The sequence below is a fragment of the Gadus macrocephalus genome, chromosome 16 (assembly GCF_031168955.1).
Source record: "Gadus macrocephalus chromosome 16, ASM3116895v1".
NCBI lineage: Eukaryota > Metazoa > Chordata > Actinopteri > Gadiformes > Gadidae > Gadus > Gadus macrocephalus.
The window spans coordinates 21462617-21480189 of NC_082397.1; the positions used below are offsets into that span (position 1 = coordinate 21462617).

The following is a 17573-nucleotide window of genomic DNA, read 5'->3' on the forward strand; positions in this document are numbered from 1 at the left end:
AATGTCCAGGAACAAAATAATAAAATAATTACATGGAAGAGAACATGGATATTGTGTAAATAGATCTCTTTATTGATAAAAAAAAGCAAAACTAGGAGTTGTTTACATTTTAATTAATTATTACCAACATAAAAATATATGCAAGGCAAGTCCGTCAGTGAACTTTCTAAATTGATCGGAGTTGCTCATATATTGATAAAGACTTTGGCCTGTGTTTCAAATAATGGAGAGTGGAGAGTAGACAAGACCCATATTTGGTCCTTGCCCAAAGGAATCCCTGAAATGGGATATTCAGGGATTTTAATGTTCTTACCAGAAAACTTGTAGAGGTCGCTGAAGATGTGTCAAAACATGAACAACTTCTTATCGACAAATGTAGGCACAAAAAGGTCCTTCCATAGCATGTGCAGCTATTAGACTCAAACTTACATTCCAACATCCCGATACTGCGTCCACCATCGATCTTAGAATCGACTCAGTTGGATAAAAACACAGTTCAACTTTGAATTTATTTATTTTGAGAATATGTCGAAAATAGGGGGAAAGAGGGCCGAGGTAGGTGAAGATCCTAATTATAAAAGCCCTGCCAATACCAGCAGGTACAGTTGAGGCCGGACGCGATGAGGAGGATGACCAGGAGGGTGACGAAGAGGCCGAACGCCACCACGCTGGCCGCGACGGCCCAGACGAGGGTCCTCTTAGAGAAGTCAATCATGGGAGAGCGCAGGGCCATCCGGACCCGGCGGGCCCTCTGCCGGTCCTGGGGAGGATAGCGGGCCAGGTTGAAGCTCTCCATGCCCAGGGAGCGCACCAGGCACGCCCGCATGTGACTCAACCGGTCGAAGGTGTGCTTGCCGTGGTAAGAGCCCATGCCGCTCTGACCTGGAGGGAGAGATAGGTAGAGAGGAGAGAGAGAGAGAGAATCATGGGGGTTAAACAAGAGTGGGTTCCGCTTGTTAGTCCAATTGTCCCTTTTCACATCCTTTAATGTTCCCACATTTAGTAAAGTCTACTACATTGGCCCTGGTACATAACAGTACCAGACCCATCATTAGTATTATAAGTGAAACCACCTTGGTTTGTCCCAAGATGACACCTCTGTGAAAAGGGTCTGTTGAAGATTGTATGTAAAAAGCAACACGCTAAATTGTTATGGAACACTGTAAAATTGCTTTTGTGAAAAAAAAAGAACCTCCTTATGTATTTCTGTACAATTTGAATATAACTCTATTACTTTTCACAGTTTAGGTGTTTTTTTTAATCTTCAGTTACCACATACAGCAGAGTCTGTCGTGGCTCATATAAATTAAGTTCTGTGGAAATAGCCATACCAACGCCGCCGAAGGGGAGAGAGCTGAGCGTATAGTGCATCATGACGTCGTTGACCGTGACCCCTCCGCTGGTGGTCTCTTCTATCATTTTCTTTACTGCCTAAGGGAGACAACAGTTTTTTTTACATGTAACAGGAAACAATAAAAACAAATTGTACAATTGTATTAAATGGGTAAAAATGAAATAACTTGGTGAAAGTAGTCTGAAGCCAACGAACCACAACCTAACCGTTTTGCAGTTCCATTACAACTTGGCTTTCCTCTTGAAGGCGTGTCTTTAAATTATGAGGCGCTTGTCTTGGTTCATTGACGCAACAACACACACACCTTTATTGCCTATTTAGTTAAACTAAATATTCAAACAAATATACGAGTTTGTGCATATATAAAATGACGCAGGGGCCTCTGACCTTCAGGTAACATCTCCCTCCTTTGGCGTAAGGACAATACCATTGTGGGGAGGGGGTGAAACTGTTAAAAGTCGCTTTGAAACGGCGTCTGTTAGATAGGAGACTGGTGTATGTATACATTAAATAGGTTATTTTCTCGACTAATGCGTGTTTTTTTCATTAAGAAGTCTCATCTTTCCCAAAAGCAATATCTCATAAAGGAATTGCCACAACATTGAGAACAGCGATCCAACACTGTGAAAAATGGTCCAGTCTTTAGACCATCACTAATCTGAAAACAACCATTCCTTATACACAAGAAAGCGCTGTTTGTTGTATTTTTGTATAGCTCTATATTCCAGCAATGAACAGAAACCAGGGATGGCGTCGCCGCATCCCGCTTGGAGGCGGGTCGGGCTCTCTTTGGCCTGGCCTCAGAGACGGCCCATCTCAAACGAGGCTCGGCACAGTTCAGTACGGTTACACTGGTAGTGGAAACGCAATTCAGCGTGGCACAGTATGCCTCTGAGAAGGCAAAAATATGAATGTAAAAACGCCAGGAGAGCACCTTACCAACTTGTCGGAACAGAAGATGTAGAGTGCCAGCGGCTTCTCCCGCTCGTTGACGAAGCGGATGGCCTCGTCCATGTCGCTCACCGTCACGATGGGGAGCACCGGACCAAAGATCTCCTCCTGCATCATCCGAGAGTGGGGGGGCACGTCTTTCAGCACCGTGGGAGCTGGAGGGAGAAGGGGGTGCACATAAGTGATCAATGTTCGCTCATGGAAGTCTTACACGCCGAAAACAAGTGGTTTTTATAAAGAACCACTCAGGCGGTCAGCACGTGGTGATTATCCAACATACATGGAAACATCTGTTTTAGAAAAATCTGTTTTGGAAATGAATAAAGCTGTAGCTGTAGCTCAACTCCATTGGAAAACATTCATGAAGCTGAAAACTCATGTGTTTGCCACTTAAAGGTTCGATGAATTCCTTCATGTATGGAACCACTTACATCCTAAAAGGTTCTATCTTGAACCCTTTCATACGGTTGTATGTGAAGAACCGTATACAGGGTTCCACAGAGAACCGTATAAGTGCAAGGGAACCCAAAATCATATTTTTGTGTTTAAAACGTTTTCTTTTACTTTGTGTATCTACTATGATCTTAAACATAGTAGTCAACTCTGCCATCTCTCACTATTTTATACCCCACTATACTGTTATAACTACTCTCCTTATAATGCTCATATTCAACAGCATGTAATAGCTTAAAATAAATATCACAAAATTGGTTCAACCAACTTCTTAAAACAAAGTGATGTTCTTCAATGACAATTATTGATCAACAGACTCCCCCCAACCTTCTTAGAACTCTCAGCCCAAACTACATTCATATTTCAAAGTGTTTTATCTGAAAAAGGCGATTTTTTTCACTTAAAGGTTAAATAGAATAGTTCTAGTAGTAATGAGAGTAACTCTGTAATGTCTAACAGTAATCACCATAATAATTGTTACATAATATGAGCGTCACAGGCTGCACCGGGGTCCCTCACCAATGTAGCGTTGGGAGGCGTCGCTCTGCCCCCCGAGCACCGCCGTGTAGCCCTCCATGAGATTCATCACTCGGTTGAAATGCCTCGGGTTGATGATTCGCCCATAGTCCGCCGAACACTTTGGATCGGCGCCATAGAACTCCTAGGATTGTGAATCAACAGTGTTGATGAGTGAATCAACAGTGTTTTGGGGCTACACCTTGAGTTCTTCTAAAACGTAATCAATGCTGTTTCTGTGTCTGATGATGTCGCAGACGGATGGCTGCTATGTGTTGTTGTGTTCCTACCAGCAGGGTCTGTCGAATGCCATCCACCACTTTGCCCTGAATGCTGGCTTCACATAGGATGTAGTCCGGGGCGATGCAGGTCTGACCACAGTTGGTGAACTTGCCCCATGTAATACGCCTGGGGAACATCACACATGTGTCTGTGGCATTTATTTTGCCAGTGTGACACGACAAGTAACAACAATGCATCCAGATTGCATAAGGCAAACACAGACAAATCAACAGGAACCCTTACAGAGTAGGTTGACACTCAAATCAATGCATCAATCAAGCAGGTAAGAGGGCTGACTGAGTGTTTTCATCAGGATTTTCAATCCTAACCCCAACTCCCTTAATGCAGATATTTTCTACATAAATAAATGAACGAGAAAGTTTCTCAAGAATAAACGTGTCCATCTATGAGGCAATCTATAAGGGAACATTACTCTATACAACTGTAGCTATAACTCAAGCCACTAGAGGCTGCTATTGGCAAATTTGCATTGTGCAGCTTTAAACAAATGTTTTCCCAAACGTCCATATACGGTCAGCAGCAGCAAATTACCGGCAGGCGACTCTGAGGTCACAGTCCTTGTCGATGTAGCAGGGGCTCTTCCCTCCCAGCTCCAGGGTGACGGGGGTGAGGTGGCGGGACGCCGCCTCCATCACCAGACGGCCCACCGAGCCGCTCCCGGTGTAGAAGACGTGGTCAAAGCGCTGCTTCAGGAGCTCCTGAGTCTCCGACACGCCGCCCGTCACCACTGGATACAGGTCCTAGTGGGGGGAGGGAACAGAACGAGATGTTTTATGTTGTAAATCTCTTAATTCGTCCTTGCTCTTGACACTCACTATGGAAATTCATGATTAGGGAATAATTTCAAAATCCAAAGTTCATATAGAGATCAATTGTCATTGATCGTGTTGATCCAAGGGTTTTATTAGGTAGGGCACTAAACATAATAACTGATTCATAACTGATAGCATTATCTACATATCCTGGAAAGTTGTATCTACAATGGCTGCAGTGCATGTGCCCACCTGGTCCAGATAACGTGGAAGCAGAGCTCGGAGGAGCAGTGAAGAGCACTCACTGAGCTCGGAGGGCTTCACCACAGCTGCATTGCCTACAGAGAGAGCGAGCGAGAGCGAGAGAGAGAGACATCGAAAATGGAGGGAGAGACACAGAGAAAGACATAGAGAAACAGAGAGAAACAGAGAGAGAGAGAGAGAGAGAGAGAAAGCAACTGGATGAATGGAATGAGGTCATCAAGGGGTGACTGCGAGTGGAGTGGGTAGACGAGGACAGCCACCGCGTGTGTATTTGCTTGCATCATGGGCAAGAGAAGCCGATGTTTATGTAAACAAAACAAGTTACACATACTGTATGTGGAAGATTGAGAACACAAACCCCCACCTAACACCATGAGAATCAACCCTCAGGAACAGTGCAACCATTGAGGAAACACAGAGGAGGGCAAACAATATTCATTGTAATATAAGCGATATTACAACGTGTCTGTTGGTTGGATATCAGTCGATAAAATGCTTTATCTCCAAACTTCGAACAATTCCGTGCTCCATTTTTTACGTGAACAACCCGCACACAATATGAACCACTGCTGTGACGACACGTTGACGGTATGAAGGAGGCTTCCTACCAGCGGCGATGGCCCCTACCAGGGGCGACAGGGTGAGGGCCCAGGGGTAGTTCCAGGCCCCGATGATCAGCACCACTCCCAGGGGCTCTGGCTGGATGTACACCTCGTCTCTGATGGTGAGCAGGTTCCTCTCTACGGGCCGGGGGGCTGCCCACTCCGCCAGCTTGGCGATGGCCAGGCTGATGTCGTTCTCCAGGCCGATGAGCTCCAACAGCGGCGTGTCGTACTGGCTCTACAGGAAACAACCCCCCCCAGAGGTTTAGAAAATGGAGACCCTCCCCCCGCCAACTCTATGCTGTATTGTTACATCCCCATATGTGTTTTGTGACTATGTGGGACCCCATATGTGTTTTGTGACTTTGTGACTACGTGGGACCCAATTTATTATTGCATAATAATAAATTGTATTTATTATTATGCAAATTTACTCATGGGCGACAATTCCAAGATGCTTAACCGTGCATTAAACATAAGACAACAACGACATACTCGTAAAGCACCTCTAGTAAAATATATCTTAAAGATGACATCAAGATGTAACATCAGCCTAAGGCAGGTTTACCACACAAAAGGGAATATAGAAGGGTTTATAGCCTTGCTCTTAAAAACTTTTTTCCAGTGCGACGTGTCTGCTGCTGATCTACCAGTAGCCTACCCACCCGGTTGATGTCTTGTTTTAACGCTGTAGCGATCTCGGTCTGTCTCTCTGCGATCATCTTCTGGAGGGCTGTGAGCTGCTGAAGCCTGAACTCCAGCGCCCTGGTCCGGCCGCTGAGGAAGGCCTCCCGGGCCTTCTTCACCGCCTGCCTTTCCATGGTCGACGAGGAGACACCTGCAGTACGAGGCAGGTTCTGTGGATGGAGCAATAGTAATAATACATACCTTTGTACCTACAATGCAATAAAAGTGTTATAAAGATATATTCCAGTTTTTCTTTTTTATATTGACTTTAAAAATAATTATGTTAATTGAGGAAATTGCATCGCAATGGAAAGATGCGAAAGAATCGTTCATTTAACTATTTTGCAATCAATAGGTATTTCCAATCAAAATAGGGAGGAGTAGGGCACAGAGTAGAGCAAAACGATAAGACATAAGAAGGCTACGGTAATATACTCTATCAATCCTTTTTTATTATTATTATTCTATCAAGTCTTACATTGATAGAATAAAAAACAGTGCAAGGTGTATATATATCGACTTATAGTCCCACGTCAAACACTTTTAAAATGTAGCCTTACTTACTTACCTAGTTACAGATTCAGGCAAAGTATCATATGTCCAATACCTATCCAACACTCGGTCTTTCCGAGACCTCCAACGTGTGACAGGAGTTCAGATGCCACAACAACATGCGTAGTGCGCTTCCATTCCACCAGCATTCAACTAGTCAGGGCTTCATGCAGCGCTCTCCCGGGCTGGCTGCGTGGACTCGGAGTGGGCGTCTCACCGTACAATCAGCGTCTGTTCGGCCCCCAAGGAGCGCTGGTTTCAGTTTACAGGCAGATAAAAGCTGCACAATGCTCAGCCAAGATTATGCATCACTTATCGAGCCCCCCTCCCCTTTATAGCCGCCCCTGTTCCAAAATAACCCCCCCACTGGACCTTTAACTTTAGATAATTCCACATAAAAATAGCTGTATTTTCTCTAATACAAGATAGTTAGTCATGAAGGTCAGCATTTTACAACTGGTCTATAAGGTAGACTCCTGATCATAATATCTTAAGAATCATAAACCGTAATAACTGCACCAACCTTGAGTTTGATAATAAGTAGGCATAACCAGGATAGTGGCAGTACTCAAATAACTATTGTGTAGGCCCTGTCACAAAAAGCTAAGACATACAAGCGTTTTTATTACATGATAATATTTAATCAGAAAATAGGAATTTATTATACATTATATTGCTGAGAGTGAGAGTGAATAAATTTGTGCAGTTTTACTGACCAGTCTGAACATTTCATTAGCATAGTTAGGACAGGGAGGTACAGTTTAGTGTCAGTTACCTTTACAACATCTGTATATTGCCAGGTTAATTAAAGGTTAAACGGCAGAATATTTCACTATGAAAAGTATTAATTAAACTACATTTACATTCACTCGAAGGAGGAGGGGCTCTTGCTAACCACGAGTCTCCTGAACCAAACGTAGGAGGACATTGCATGATGATGTCGCTGATGTCCAGAGTGATCTGTTCGTCCTTGGCACCAATACAGGGTCTAACCAAGGCCTGAAGGACTGTCTGCCTAGTGTTGGGCCAGCTCATCGCAGGAACCGCTGTAGGAAAGAGGTGACGTGAAACAACCGAAGACGTGAATTAGATTTAGAACATTTTCTAGTGGTACTTGTGTTACCACTACCAGCAATTATCAAAACGGATCTCATTCGGACAACAGTATAGATGTTGACGAAAAAAGGTAAATCCCAGACCAAAAACAATAGCCCTATTAAGCAGGCACGAGTGAGGCATGCTGGGTAATCAAAAGGGTGACTGATCACAGAGCATTTTGTGGTTAGATGTCCAGGACAACACCACACATTGTTTGCAAGGGACAATGCCAGTCTTGTGCCAGAGCACAAGACTGCAGCATTGTGGGTGTTGGGAGGTACACTCTTATCTGACTCCAAGGGACAATGTATTTAAAAGGCCACACAACATCAACAGAGACACAGCCTATTCACTCTGACTGCCAGGGTTCGGGAATGGGATTTATCATCGCTATGGAAATCACATTGTCAGACTTATTCTATTTTTTAATTGAGAGCTAATTGATGCTCCCCCATTTAAATTCACTGTGGTTTAATATGTTTGTGCTGGACGAACGACAATTTTCAAATCAAATGTGTAAACATATTTTAACCACATATCATGCATGTCATGATCTCTTTATGCAATGTAAACATGCCTTTTATGACCAAAGTTTATTCCAGTTAAAACTCAATATACTGAAAATGTGCATATGCATTTACTGGCCTTATGCATCTGAGATGATGATTCATAATAACTATTTGGGATCATCATTATGGTTTATAATGATTATTCAGTCATTTAGGATAGCTTGTAGCTACATCCAATCATCCAAATGGATTAGAACAGACAAAGTTACGCTGCCGTCCATCATACTTTACAATTGTTTGTTTGACTTCTTGTACTTCCTTTGAGTGAGTAAAATGCACCCTTGTCTTCTGCGAGGCAGGCCCTTATGAAATCACTTAGCATTCGGTATTAGGTTCGGTCGCCAACAGGGCTGAGAAACACATGGCGTGGCTGTGCTGTACCTGCACGACGAAGGCAGCCAAGGCGCTGAACACGGTGAGCATGGCCAGGCGGCGCAGCCTGCCCACGTTGATCTGCTTGAGGATGAAGAAGCGAGCCCAGCTCAGCTTCTTGGAGGTGTGCGGTGGGTAGCGCATGCTGTTCACCCCCTCCATGTTCAGCTTCTTGATGAGGCAGCTGCGCATGTGGCTGAGCTGGTTGAAGCTGTGCTGGCCATGGTACCGGCCCATACCGCTGTTGCCTGAAAAAAAAAAGACATTGCAACATTTTTTTACAATGTTGTCGGTTTGTGTACAATAATAAACTGATCATAACTAGATAAAGGAAATGATTTGAACCCCCTAGGTCAATTCGGTTATTTGATTCATTCCCAGAGAATTAAGGGATCAACACTCCCAAAGTCATCATTCAATGTACCTCACGCAACAGCTTAATCACATGAGATTCAACTGATTCACAAGTTGAATTAACAAGAGTGTGGTGTTGGTGTTTACACATTTACACACTCAAAAGGCAATGGGTGCAAGACAATGGGTGCAAACCGAATTATAACAGTAGCAAATCTGGCATCTCGTGATTTAAAGTATGACGACAGATCGACGCATTTCAGGGTTTTCCCAATAATACAATTCTGACATTTGAGAGTCAGAGACACTCAATCCCTTTCAAACATACTTCACTGTAGATGAGTGGGATAAGCTTTCAGGCTGCGCTGGTGATTTTTACAAGTCACACTTGCAGCAACGTTATGGAAGGTTTAAGTCTTACAACCTTTGACACATGGCATAGATATTAAGGAATGGATGGGGAAAACTGAAAGTCCAACAGGTTGCGGTAATGCAACATATAAGGTTGTCGGTCACTATAAAACTTGCAGACTGGGAGAATGACAATATTTCGGATTCACCAATTCTTGAAAAAGGAGCTGGTTTGTAAACAAAAGAAGCTGCTTTCGGCCATTCCGCAGTGATCCGGATATGTTTCTAGGTCATTAGCTTCAAAGTGCCGCTGCCGATTTCCTACAATATCCATCCCGGTTCCCATTCACACAAGACACATGCAGGAAATCCTTGGAAACTTTCCAGAGTACGGCTGCTTGTCTGAAGGGTCTATACTGTCTCATAATCAATTGACGTTGATAGATCAATATATCATCTGTTTTTGATGGTAACATGTTTATGCTCGGGGTATCACCGTATACAGCAAATACTAACCGACTCCTCCAAAAGGCAATGCGCTGATGGTAAAGTGAACCAGGCAGTCGTTGGCCAGCACCCCCCCGCTGGAGGTCTCCGCTATCACCCTTTTGATCAGCTAAACGAAGCAACAACAGTGACGACACAAGTTAAACAAACAATAAAACACAGAAGAATTCTTCATGGATTTGGCCGGTTTGAATAGTCCAGATTAATTGTTGACATTGTCGATTTCGGGATGTAAAGCAGCCATGATTACTGTGTAAAAGTTGGCCAACCATTTACATCCATTACCCGAGTGTCTAGCAACTGCCATAGATGTCTCTTTGAATGATCCTACCCAGGTAAGCGCATACAACGTGCCCACAAACAAACAAATGCTGTAGTTTCTTTCAATCTAAATCCAAGTTTTGAATTTGGGCTATTACTCTCAAAATTGTAATCGAGTCTCTCAAAAGGACATACAAGACAAAAGACAAAACAGATGTTGACCTTTTTGTCATGGGAGAAGATGTAGAGGGCCAAGGGCTTCTCCCTCTCGTTGATGAACTGGATGGCCTCGTCAACGCCGCTCACGGTGATAATGGGCAACACCGGCCCAAAGATCTCCTCCTGCATCACCTTGGACTCCACCTTCACGTCCCGCAAGATGGTGGGAGCTGGGCGGCACGTCATAGAAGATCTTAGCAAGCGTAGAAGACCAATACTTGGGCTTTTCTAAAACCACAGCCTATCGTAAATCATGCCGATTTAATAATTTATTGTGGTAGCATTTATCAACAATTTCCAAAACGAGAGATATTGAACGATATAATCGTGTAGTCATTGCATTTGAAAGACAAATGCTAATTGGGCTGTATTATAACAACTGGACATTATGTAAGCTCAACACTAGACTGAGTTGTTATGGATAGTCACCAATATCAAACGCACGTCAGTGTGTTTCTAAGTGATTAAACTAATGGCTAAAAACGAAATACCTATATAGCACTCGGTCTCATCACTTTCTCCACCGATAGCAATGGTGTTGCCCTCCATGAGTGCCATGACCCGTTTGAAGTGTCGCTGGTTGACAATGCGGCCATAGTCCTCAAAGGTCTTTGGATCGTCTGTATAAAACTCCTGTGGATTGTGGAAAAGGCTTGGGTTCATTAAAGCTGGCATGAAGTCTGCCAGGGATCATTTGTGGCAAAAGCATTGTTCAAGGCCTAAGAGGCCTAGGTTTATAGTCTGCTACTTTTATAACGGTCATTTAATTTTAATGCCTTATTGCCTCAAAAAATTAAGCTTTTCCTGGCAAAAAATAACACAGGATATAAACATGAACATAAACACATAGCACACAACTACTGATACATTAATTACACAAATAGCTGTAAACACAAGCGCCAAGATGCAGGAGATCTACCAAGACAATGGAGATCATGACAAACACTGACTACACGTGGTGGTGTTAACAACACATCGATTTGAGTGAATGACCTTGATGCACTTCCTCATTTCCTCCACCACTCTGCTCTGGATGCTGGGTTCACACAGGACGTAGTCCGGGGCGATGCAGGTCTGACCACAGTTAACAAATTTCCCCCATGTTATTCGGCTGTAACACAAGAAATCACCAAAAACCAACCTTAAAAAGGTCTGCGCCGTGCATGCCTACTTACAAAAAGGTTTGGCAGATAAGTTTTAAGAGCTACTATTTGATTTTAACTTGTTAGGAATGGCAGATATCCTAGCTATTTTTGAGTGAAATGAGCTGTGAAACGATCAGTATTTGGTTAAACTGCACCTGCCTGTGAGAAACTTAGGAGACGTTTACTTGGTTTTTTTAGTTCAAAATCTTGTTCTCTTACACTCTTTTCTGCTCTCTCTCTCTCCCTCTCATTACAAGTCTCCAATCCTACCGACAGCACCTTGAATTGTCTTTGCTGAGTTAAAGATGCTGTGATTCAATGTGGGGACTTTGATTGATGCTACCGGCAGGCGACTCTGAGGTCACAGTCCTTGTCGATGTAGCAGGGGCTCTTCCCTCCCAGCTCCAGGGTGACGGGGGTGAGGTGGCGGGACGCCGCCTCCATCACCAGGCGGCCCACCGAGCCGCTCCCGGTGTAGAAGACGTGGTCAAAGCGCTGCTTCAGGAGCTCCTGAGTCTCCGACACGCCGCCCGTCACCACTGGATACAGGTCCTAGAGGGGGGAGTGGGGAGAGGGGGGGGGGGGGAGAGGGGTTAGCCATTAAATACCAAAGTGGTGTCCATACATGCAATGAAGATGCATGGCAACGAGCACCGTTTACACTGCATTGAAGGGGTACCTTTAAAACCCATTTTCAATTCTGAATTGAAATGACATCCAATTGCTGTTGTTAGTGTTAAGGTAGCTTGTTCCTACTCTGTCCAGGTAGAGGGGTAGCAGTTCCTCCATGACCTTCGCAGAGTGGAAACTGACCTCTGATGGCTTTATCACAGCTGCATTACCTGTCATACACAGAACGAGGGAGTGAGAGAGGCATTAGTAGTACTTAAAGGCGTAGTGCATACGTTATTGATCAAGGAGGAATTGATTTGAAGCCTCAGCAAAAATGTATACCAATAAAGAAGTGGATATTATGCTAATACAGCTTTTATTGAGTGTAACCCTTGAAAACCTAAAGAAAAAAAAAGAATAACACATGGATCATTAATAATGGATGAAACTCATTTTTTCATGTTAATATTTATGTTTCCAGTCTATGGCTGTTATGAAGCCTCTTAACCTTGCACACTCATGAACCCTTTCATGATTTTGATACCATTTTGATCATATTATCTAACATTGTGATTTGTCTGACCCCTTTAGCTGAATCATTGGTGCAACAACATACTCCTAACCAACCAGCATCCATTTTCTATCCCACCACATAGTTTGATCCACTGAAGGTAGCGGAATCAAAACTGAACAGAAGTTAAATAAATAGATTGTCCTTGAATGACTAGTGGACAGTGAGGGCCTCACCAGCGGCGATGGCCCCCACCAGGGGCTGGAGGGTGATGGCCCAGGGGTAGTTCCAGGCCCCTATGATCAGCACCACTCCCAGGGGCTCTGGCTGGATGTACACCTCGTCTGCTATGGTGAGCAGGTTCTTCTCTACGGGCTTCGGGGCCGCCCACTCCGCCAGCCGCTCCACTGCCAGGTTGATCTCGCCCTCCAACGACATCGTCTCGAACAGCTCAGTGCCATTGTCACTCTAGAGGGAGGAAGGGCCCCGACGCGTTATCATGTAGTAAAGTGCAGGTTGCCGGTCCTCTCTATGTTGTGGCAACTCTGCCCGGGCCAATTAAGAACATGCAGAGCACCTGAGGAACAGGTGGAGAAGCAGGGCTTAAATAGCCCGCTTCTCCACTCATTCGGGGATCTCCCAGCCCTGGAGCTCCTGTACGGAGAGACTGGTCCTTGTGGGTGACGGGATTCCACCCACGGGGGATAAGGACCGTTGATTCCTCCCAGGTTTTTTCGTTGCTGCATTATTTAAAGTAGTATGAGACTTTGTTTGATTTTGGATTAAACATGCCTTTTTGGCTTTTGCCCAGCAAAGTTGTGTCCTGTTTCGGGAGGTGGTGGTACGCTCACCGTGCCGGGTTACCACAATATATATATATATATATATATATATATATATATATATATATATATATATATATATATATATATATATGAAGCAGACAAATGGTGTTATATTGTATTTATTCTAATGTTGTAAACAACTATGTGACTTGTTCCTTTGAAGGTGCTATATATTTAATTTGACATACTTAACAACATTGTTACCCCTGCAGGTTGATATTATGGTAAAATGTGTCCTTAAAAAACAAACAGTGCTACTACACCAGTACAGCATTTAGTGGCTTCAGAGATTATTGCAATACACATAATATGATATAATTGTGAGGATCTGTAACAGGGGCATTTTCAAACCAATGGAAGGAACTACATGTAGGCCTATACAAGGTGTGGGAGAAATGTGAATTAGGAATCCTCCCACTCCAATTTTTGTTTTGAATAGGACTCCTTTTACTTAGAGGAATGCTATGTATTTGGCTCACCATTGAGTACAGGTTCTTACCAGTAGCTTGACCTCACCAGACCTAGTAGTATGGAACCTCTGGATGCATTTGGATAGCCTTAAAACCAGTCAAAAGAAATGTGACGTAGCACTGAGCTACCAAACATAAACCAATCCACATTATGGGTAGCCATCTTGGTTGGTTACAAAAATGCCTCTACAGAGTCCGTCTGTACAGTAATAATATCTAACCTGGCTGGCCCATGTAAGATAAATGTTTGTGATTGGCAAGACTCAGACTAGATATGCTTTACTTCTGTCTGAATGGGAGTGGGGCCAGATGCATCTGCTAGAGCAAATCAAACATGAGCTTGCAGATTCCTCTGGTTCCCAAGCTAGTTTAACCTTTTGTCTTAAATGATAACCAATCAGGCTTGACCTTTGGAGCTTCTGGTTAAACAACAGTCCCACTCAGCGGTTGCCATCCCATTTCAGTTGAGCTGAATCTTGCCTAATCCTGATTAAAAGCTAAATCCTTTATTCTACAAAATGTCAATAATAATGTAAAATGCCTTGTACACAGTTACCAAAGCTCAACAGAAAACTTATTTTTGCTTGCATTGTCTTGCAAGAAATCTATTTTTGTTATGATCTAAAACGGAGTAAAGAAACCGAATTATGCAGGCTTTAATTCTATTTTACAAACGCAGTCCAAGATTGTTAATTGAGCAAGAGAATGCTCGGAAGTTGCGCTCACCAATAACGAATTTGGAGCGCCCTGTTCCATGTCTTCTGACGAGAGAGAATACCTTGGAACCAGGATGGGTAAAAAACTATTTGATTTTGGATATTGGTCCATTTTGATGAAAATGCTCCTTGGGCCTAATAGTCATCTTTCCCATGAAGTAGGAATTGTTTTTTTACCTCTAGAACCAGATCCGCAAAAGTTGGCTCTGCCCAGCTCACAGATCTAAAGTGAGGTCACATTTTTATTCTGAAGAATGCTGTCAAATGTTCAGGCTGTTTGCAGGACTACAATACAGTGCAATGTGCCTCTATGCTCAGGAGTGCAGAAGTGTATGTCTAATCGTAAAGCCAAAATTGAGACGTGTGTCTGACTGCTATTGATGACCTTTAAAGTTATAAAAATGCTTCTCAGTTGTGAATTTTGAATGTCAGAGCACATCATTTTCTACAAATGCATTGCACAGATAATCCCGAATAAATCAGCACTCTTTTAAAAAAGTGTATTATTTTTAAGCCTTTGGCAATTGTTTAGTGTGTCCTGTGGTTAGGAACACGGCCCACCTTGCACAGATCCTTCTTGAGGGCGTCTGCTATGTCCCTGCGTCTCTCGGTGATGAAGCGGTGCAGACACCTGAGCTGGTGCAGACGGTATTCCAGAGGTTTGCTCTTCCCAGTCTGGAAGGCCTTCCTGGCCCGCTGCACCAGTGACTGCTCTCTGGACATCTGGGGAACAAAGGTGCATCATTCATCGTTATTATGATCATATATCATATTATCATTATTTTTATTGTGAACTTTCGGTTTTTGTTGGGTTTTATATCCTCAATGTTTGCAGCTTGTTGGCTACTCTATAGTGATGGATCATGAAGCATCTGCTTTATGAAGACATGACTTTAGAGGAAAGTTGTTATGATGCATATTGAAGCTCAATTCCATCCTCATCTTCTCTTGTCCCATTATGGTACTTGCAGGAGTAGTAGGCTTACATGAGTACTAAAGGTAAATATTCTAAACGTCAAATGCGTTTTTCTTTTCGATGAATTATATTTGACTACACGCTAGCTTGACAGACTAGCTAACGCAATTGTTACACTAGGTGATGTAAGTAACTTACTGCATTCCTAAAAAAGACAGTTTCTACGTGTATACATTCACGAATAATTAGCCGACTGCAGTGATTACCTTGATTATTCCGTCCTGTATATTGAAATAATAGAATTGCAATACAGAGCTGTATTGTTTTTGTCCCAAACCAAAACTCAATCCCTGCAATGTGAGCAGCGTCGCTGTTTGTTTGGATGAGCTCAGGGGGGCGCGTTACTTCCGCCTACGTCATTCACGGGGCGTGACTAGCTGACCTGACCCCGTCCCACTCTGGACGCCTGATTCATCCATGGGGCGCGGCAAGCTGACCTGACCCCGTCCCACGCTGGACGCCCGGAATGGGGGTTCAGATTTAGCGTTATTGGCAAGAGAGAAATCCCACTGGACTCGCCTTTTCACCTTTTTGCACACGTCCTCCAAAATTGTAAATACTGTGTGTACAGTGTTTCTTTAATGTATCTGTTTAGGAGATAGGCTGCTTGTCTTTATTTAATAGTGTAATATCTGATATGCATATATATTTTGTATTGAACATTTTACATTTTGACTTCTCTATTGTTCACCTGCTTTGGCATTGTACAATTTTGTTTCTCATGTCAATAAAGCGTTTTTTATTGAATTGAATTGGAGTCTGGGACTTTCAGATGTTGCTTTTTCCAAACTTCTTCAAAGCAAATTTTTTTATTGTCCTTGCTTTTATACCTGTTATTCTTATGATGTTATTTACTATCTCGCTCCAGGGACTGTTTATTGGCATACACATGTAAGATACCGGTAATTGTATTGCTGTTGTCCAGGATAAAGCTACAGATAATGATCATGTCTAAGCCCGGTGGCTTCAAGTGGCGCGGACAAATTGTAACCTGATTATATGCAACTTCCTTATTAATCAAAATGTTGAATTTTGATTTACTAATGCCTCATTGGGAGGCACACAATTTTGTACGCTTAAGTTATTATTGGCTTAAATTGTTATGGACCCACTTCTCTAACGCAACTGCATGTACATTACTGGCATCTAGCGGCGGCCTATGGAATCGCCATAAAACGCTATAAGGAAAATGCATTTCCTGCAGAAAGTGCTGTAGTGTAAAGTCAGGTTGAAATATAATATGTGGGCTGTTTTGCAGGTTAACCGGAAGGTTTGATTAATGGGTACATAAAGCACTAAAAAAAAAGCACGTCTATCATAGATAAAATGTCTCCAAAAAAGTGTTAAAGCCCAGTTTCTGTCGTTTTTGGCAGTAACGGGTGTTTTCTAACGCCATTCGGTGATGATGTCACGTTGGGGAGACGTGGTGTAATGTAACCTCAGCCTAGAACTAGAGCTATAGCGTCTAGGAGGTGGCAAGAACCACAAGTAACATGCCGTATAATTTTGAACCTGTCAGACGTGAGATGGCGATTGAGGAATTGCCGAGAACTGATGGCCGTCAAAGCCAATTAAATGCATGGTCAGTGGAGAGTTTACTATCATTAAGCAACGCAGCAATGAGTGCCGGAGCTAGTCAATGAACAGCAGTGCATACAATAACAACACTTTTATTTATTATTATTTATTTTACTGTCAATGAAAAGCACCGAGTGAAAGTCAACGTTTTCTTTATATCTAGTGACAGCGATTATGTCGTTCAGATAAGTAGGCCTACCGGTACATTTTGTCAGAAGATCTATAAATAGAAGGCATAGTGCTACGGGCTAATTTGCCATCCCACCTGTGAAATCCCCCTCAAATAATCCCTAATTAAATCTTGCCCCGGACGTAAACAGATTTCCGATTAGTTATCCTACATTTTGATGTAGCCTACTAGCTCCAGTAACAACATCTTGCCTAGTGTTTATTTTTAAGCTTTATTTTACCCAGTGTGCGAAATACCCGTCAATATTCGGGGGTCCCCATCCCCCGATTGTTGCGCAATATCATATACATTTTGCAGTAGGCCTATAACAACACAATATTTCATGGATGCAAGCCAAGACCATCAGTATTTAGCCAACATGACAA

General features: G+C 43.1%; 2 protein-coding genes across 3 annotated transcripts; both read right to left on the minus strand.

Annotated features, from left to right (window-relative positions):
- Positions 1–49: 49 nt before the first annotated feature.
- Positions 50–6715, minus strand: LOC132474222 (aldehyde dehydrogenase, dimeric NADP-preferring-like). 2 transcript variants are annotated; one of them, XM_060074782.1, is made up of 10 exons: positions 6451–6715; positions 5861–6033; positions 5202–5433; positions 4582–4667; positions 4109–4317; positions 3565–3682; positions 3278–3419; positions 2294–2460; positions 1332–1431; positions 50–882 (listed from the first exon to the last, which is right to left on the minus strand). In XM_060074782.1, the coding sequence occupies exons 2-10, from the start codon at positions 6014–6016 to the stop codon at positions 569–571; spliced, it is 1524 nt and encodes a 507-aa protein (XP_059930765.1). In that variant the 5' UTR covers positions 6017–6033; positions 6451–6715; the 3' UTR covers positions 50–568. The 2 variants fall into 2 exon arrangements, with proteins under 2 accessions (XP_059930765.1, XP_059930764.1); XM_060074781.1 differs by having other exon boundaries at positions 5861–6052; positions 6451–6713.
- Positions 6716–7053: 338 nt separating this feature from the next.
- On the minus strand, positions 7054–15807 carry LOC132474223 (aldehyde dehydrogenase family 3 member A2-like). The gene is made up of 11 exons (XM_060074783.1): positions 15647–15807; positions 15026–15187; positions 12670–12901; positions 12067–12152; positions 11654–11862; positions 11159–11276; positions 10657–10798; positions 10169–10335; positions 9695–9794; positions 8483–8721; positions 7054–7480 (listed from the first exon to the last, which is right to left on the minus strand). The coding sequence occupies exons 2-11, from the start codon at positions 15185–15187 to the stop codon at positions 7466–7468; spliced, it is 1470 nt and encodes a 489-aa protein (XP_059930766.1). The 5' UTR covers positions 15647–15807; the 3' UTR covers positions 7054–7465.
- Between the last annotated feature and the right edge of the window lie 1766 nt (positions 15808–17573).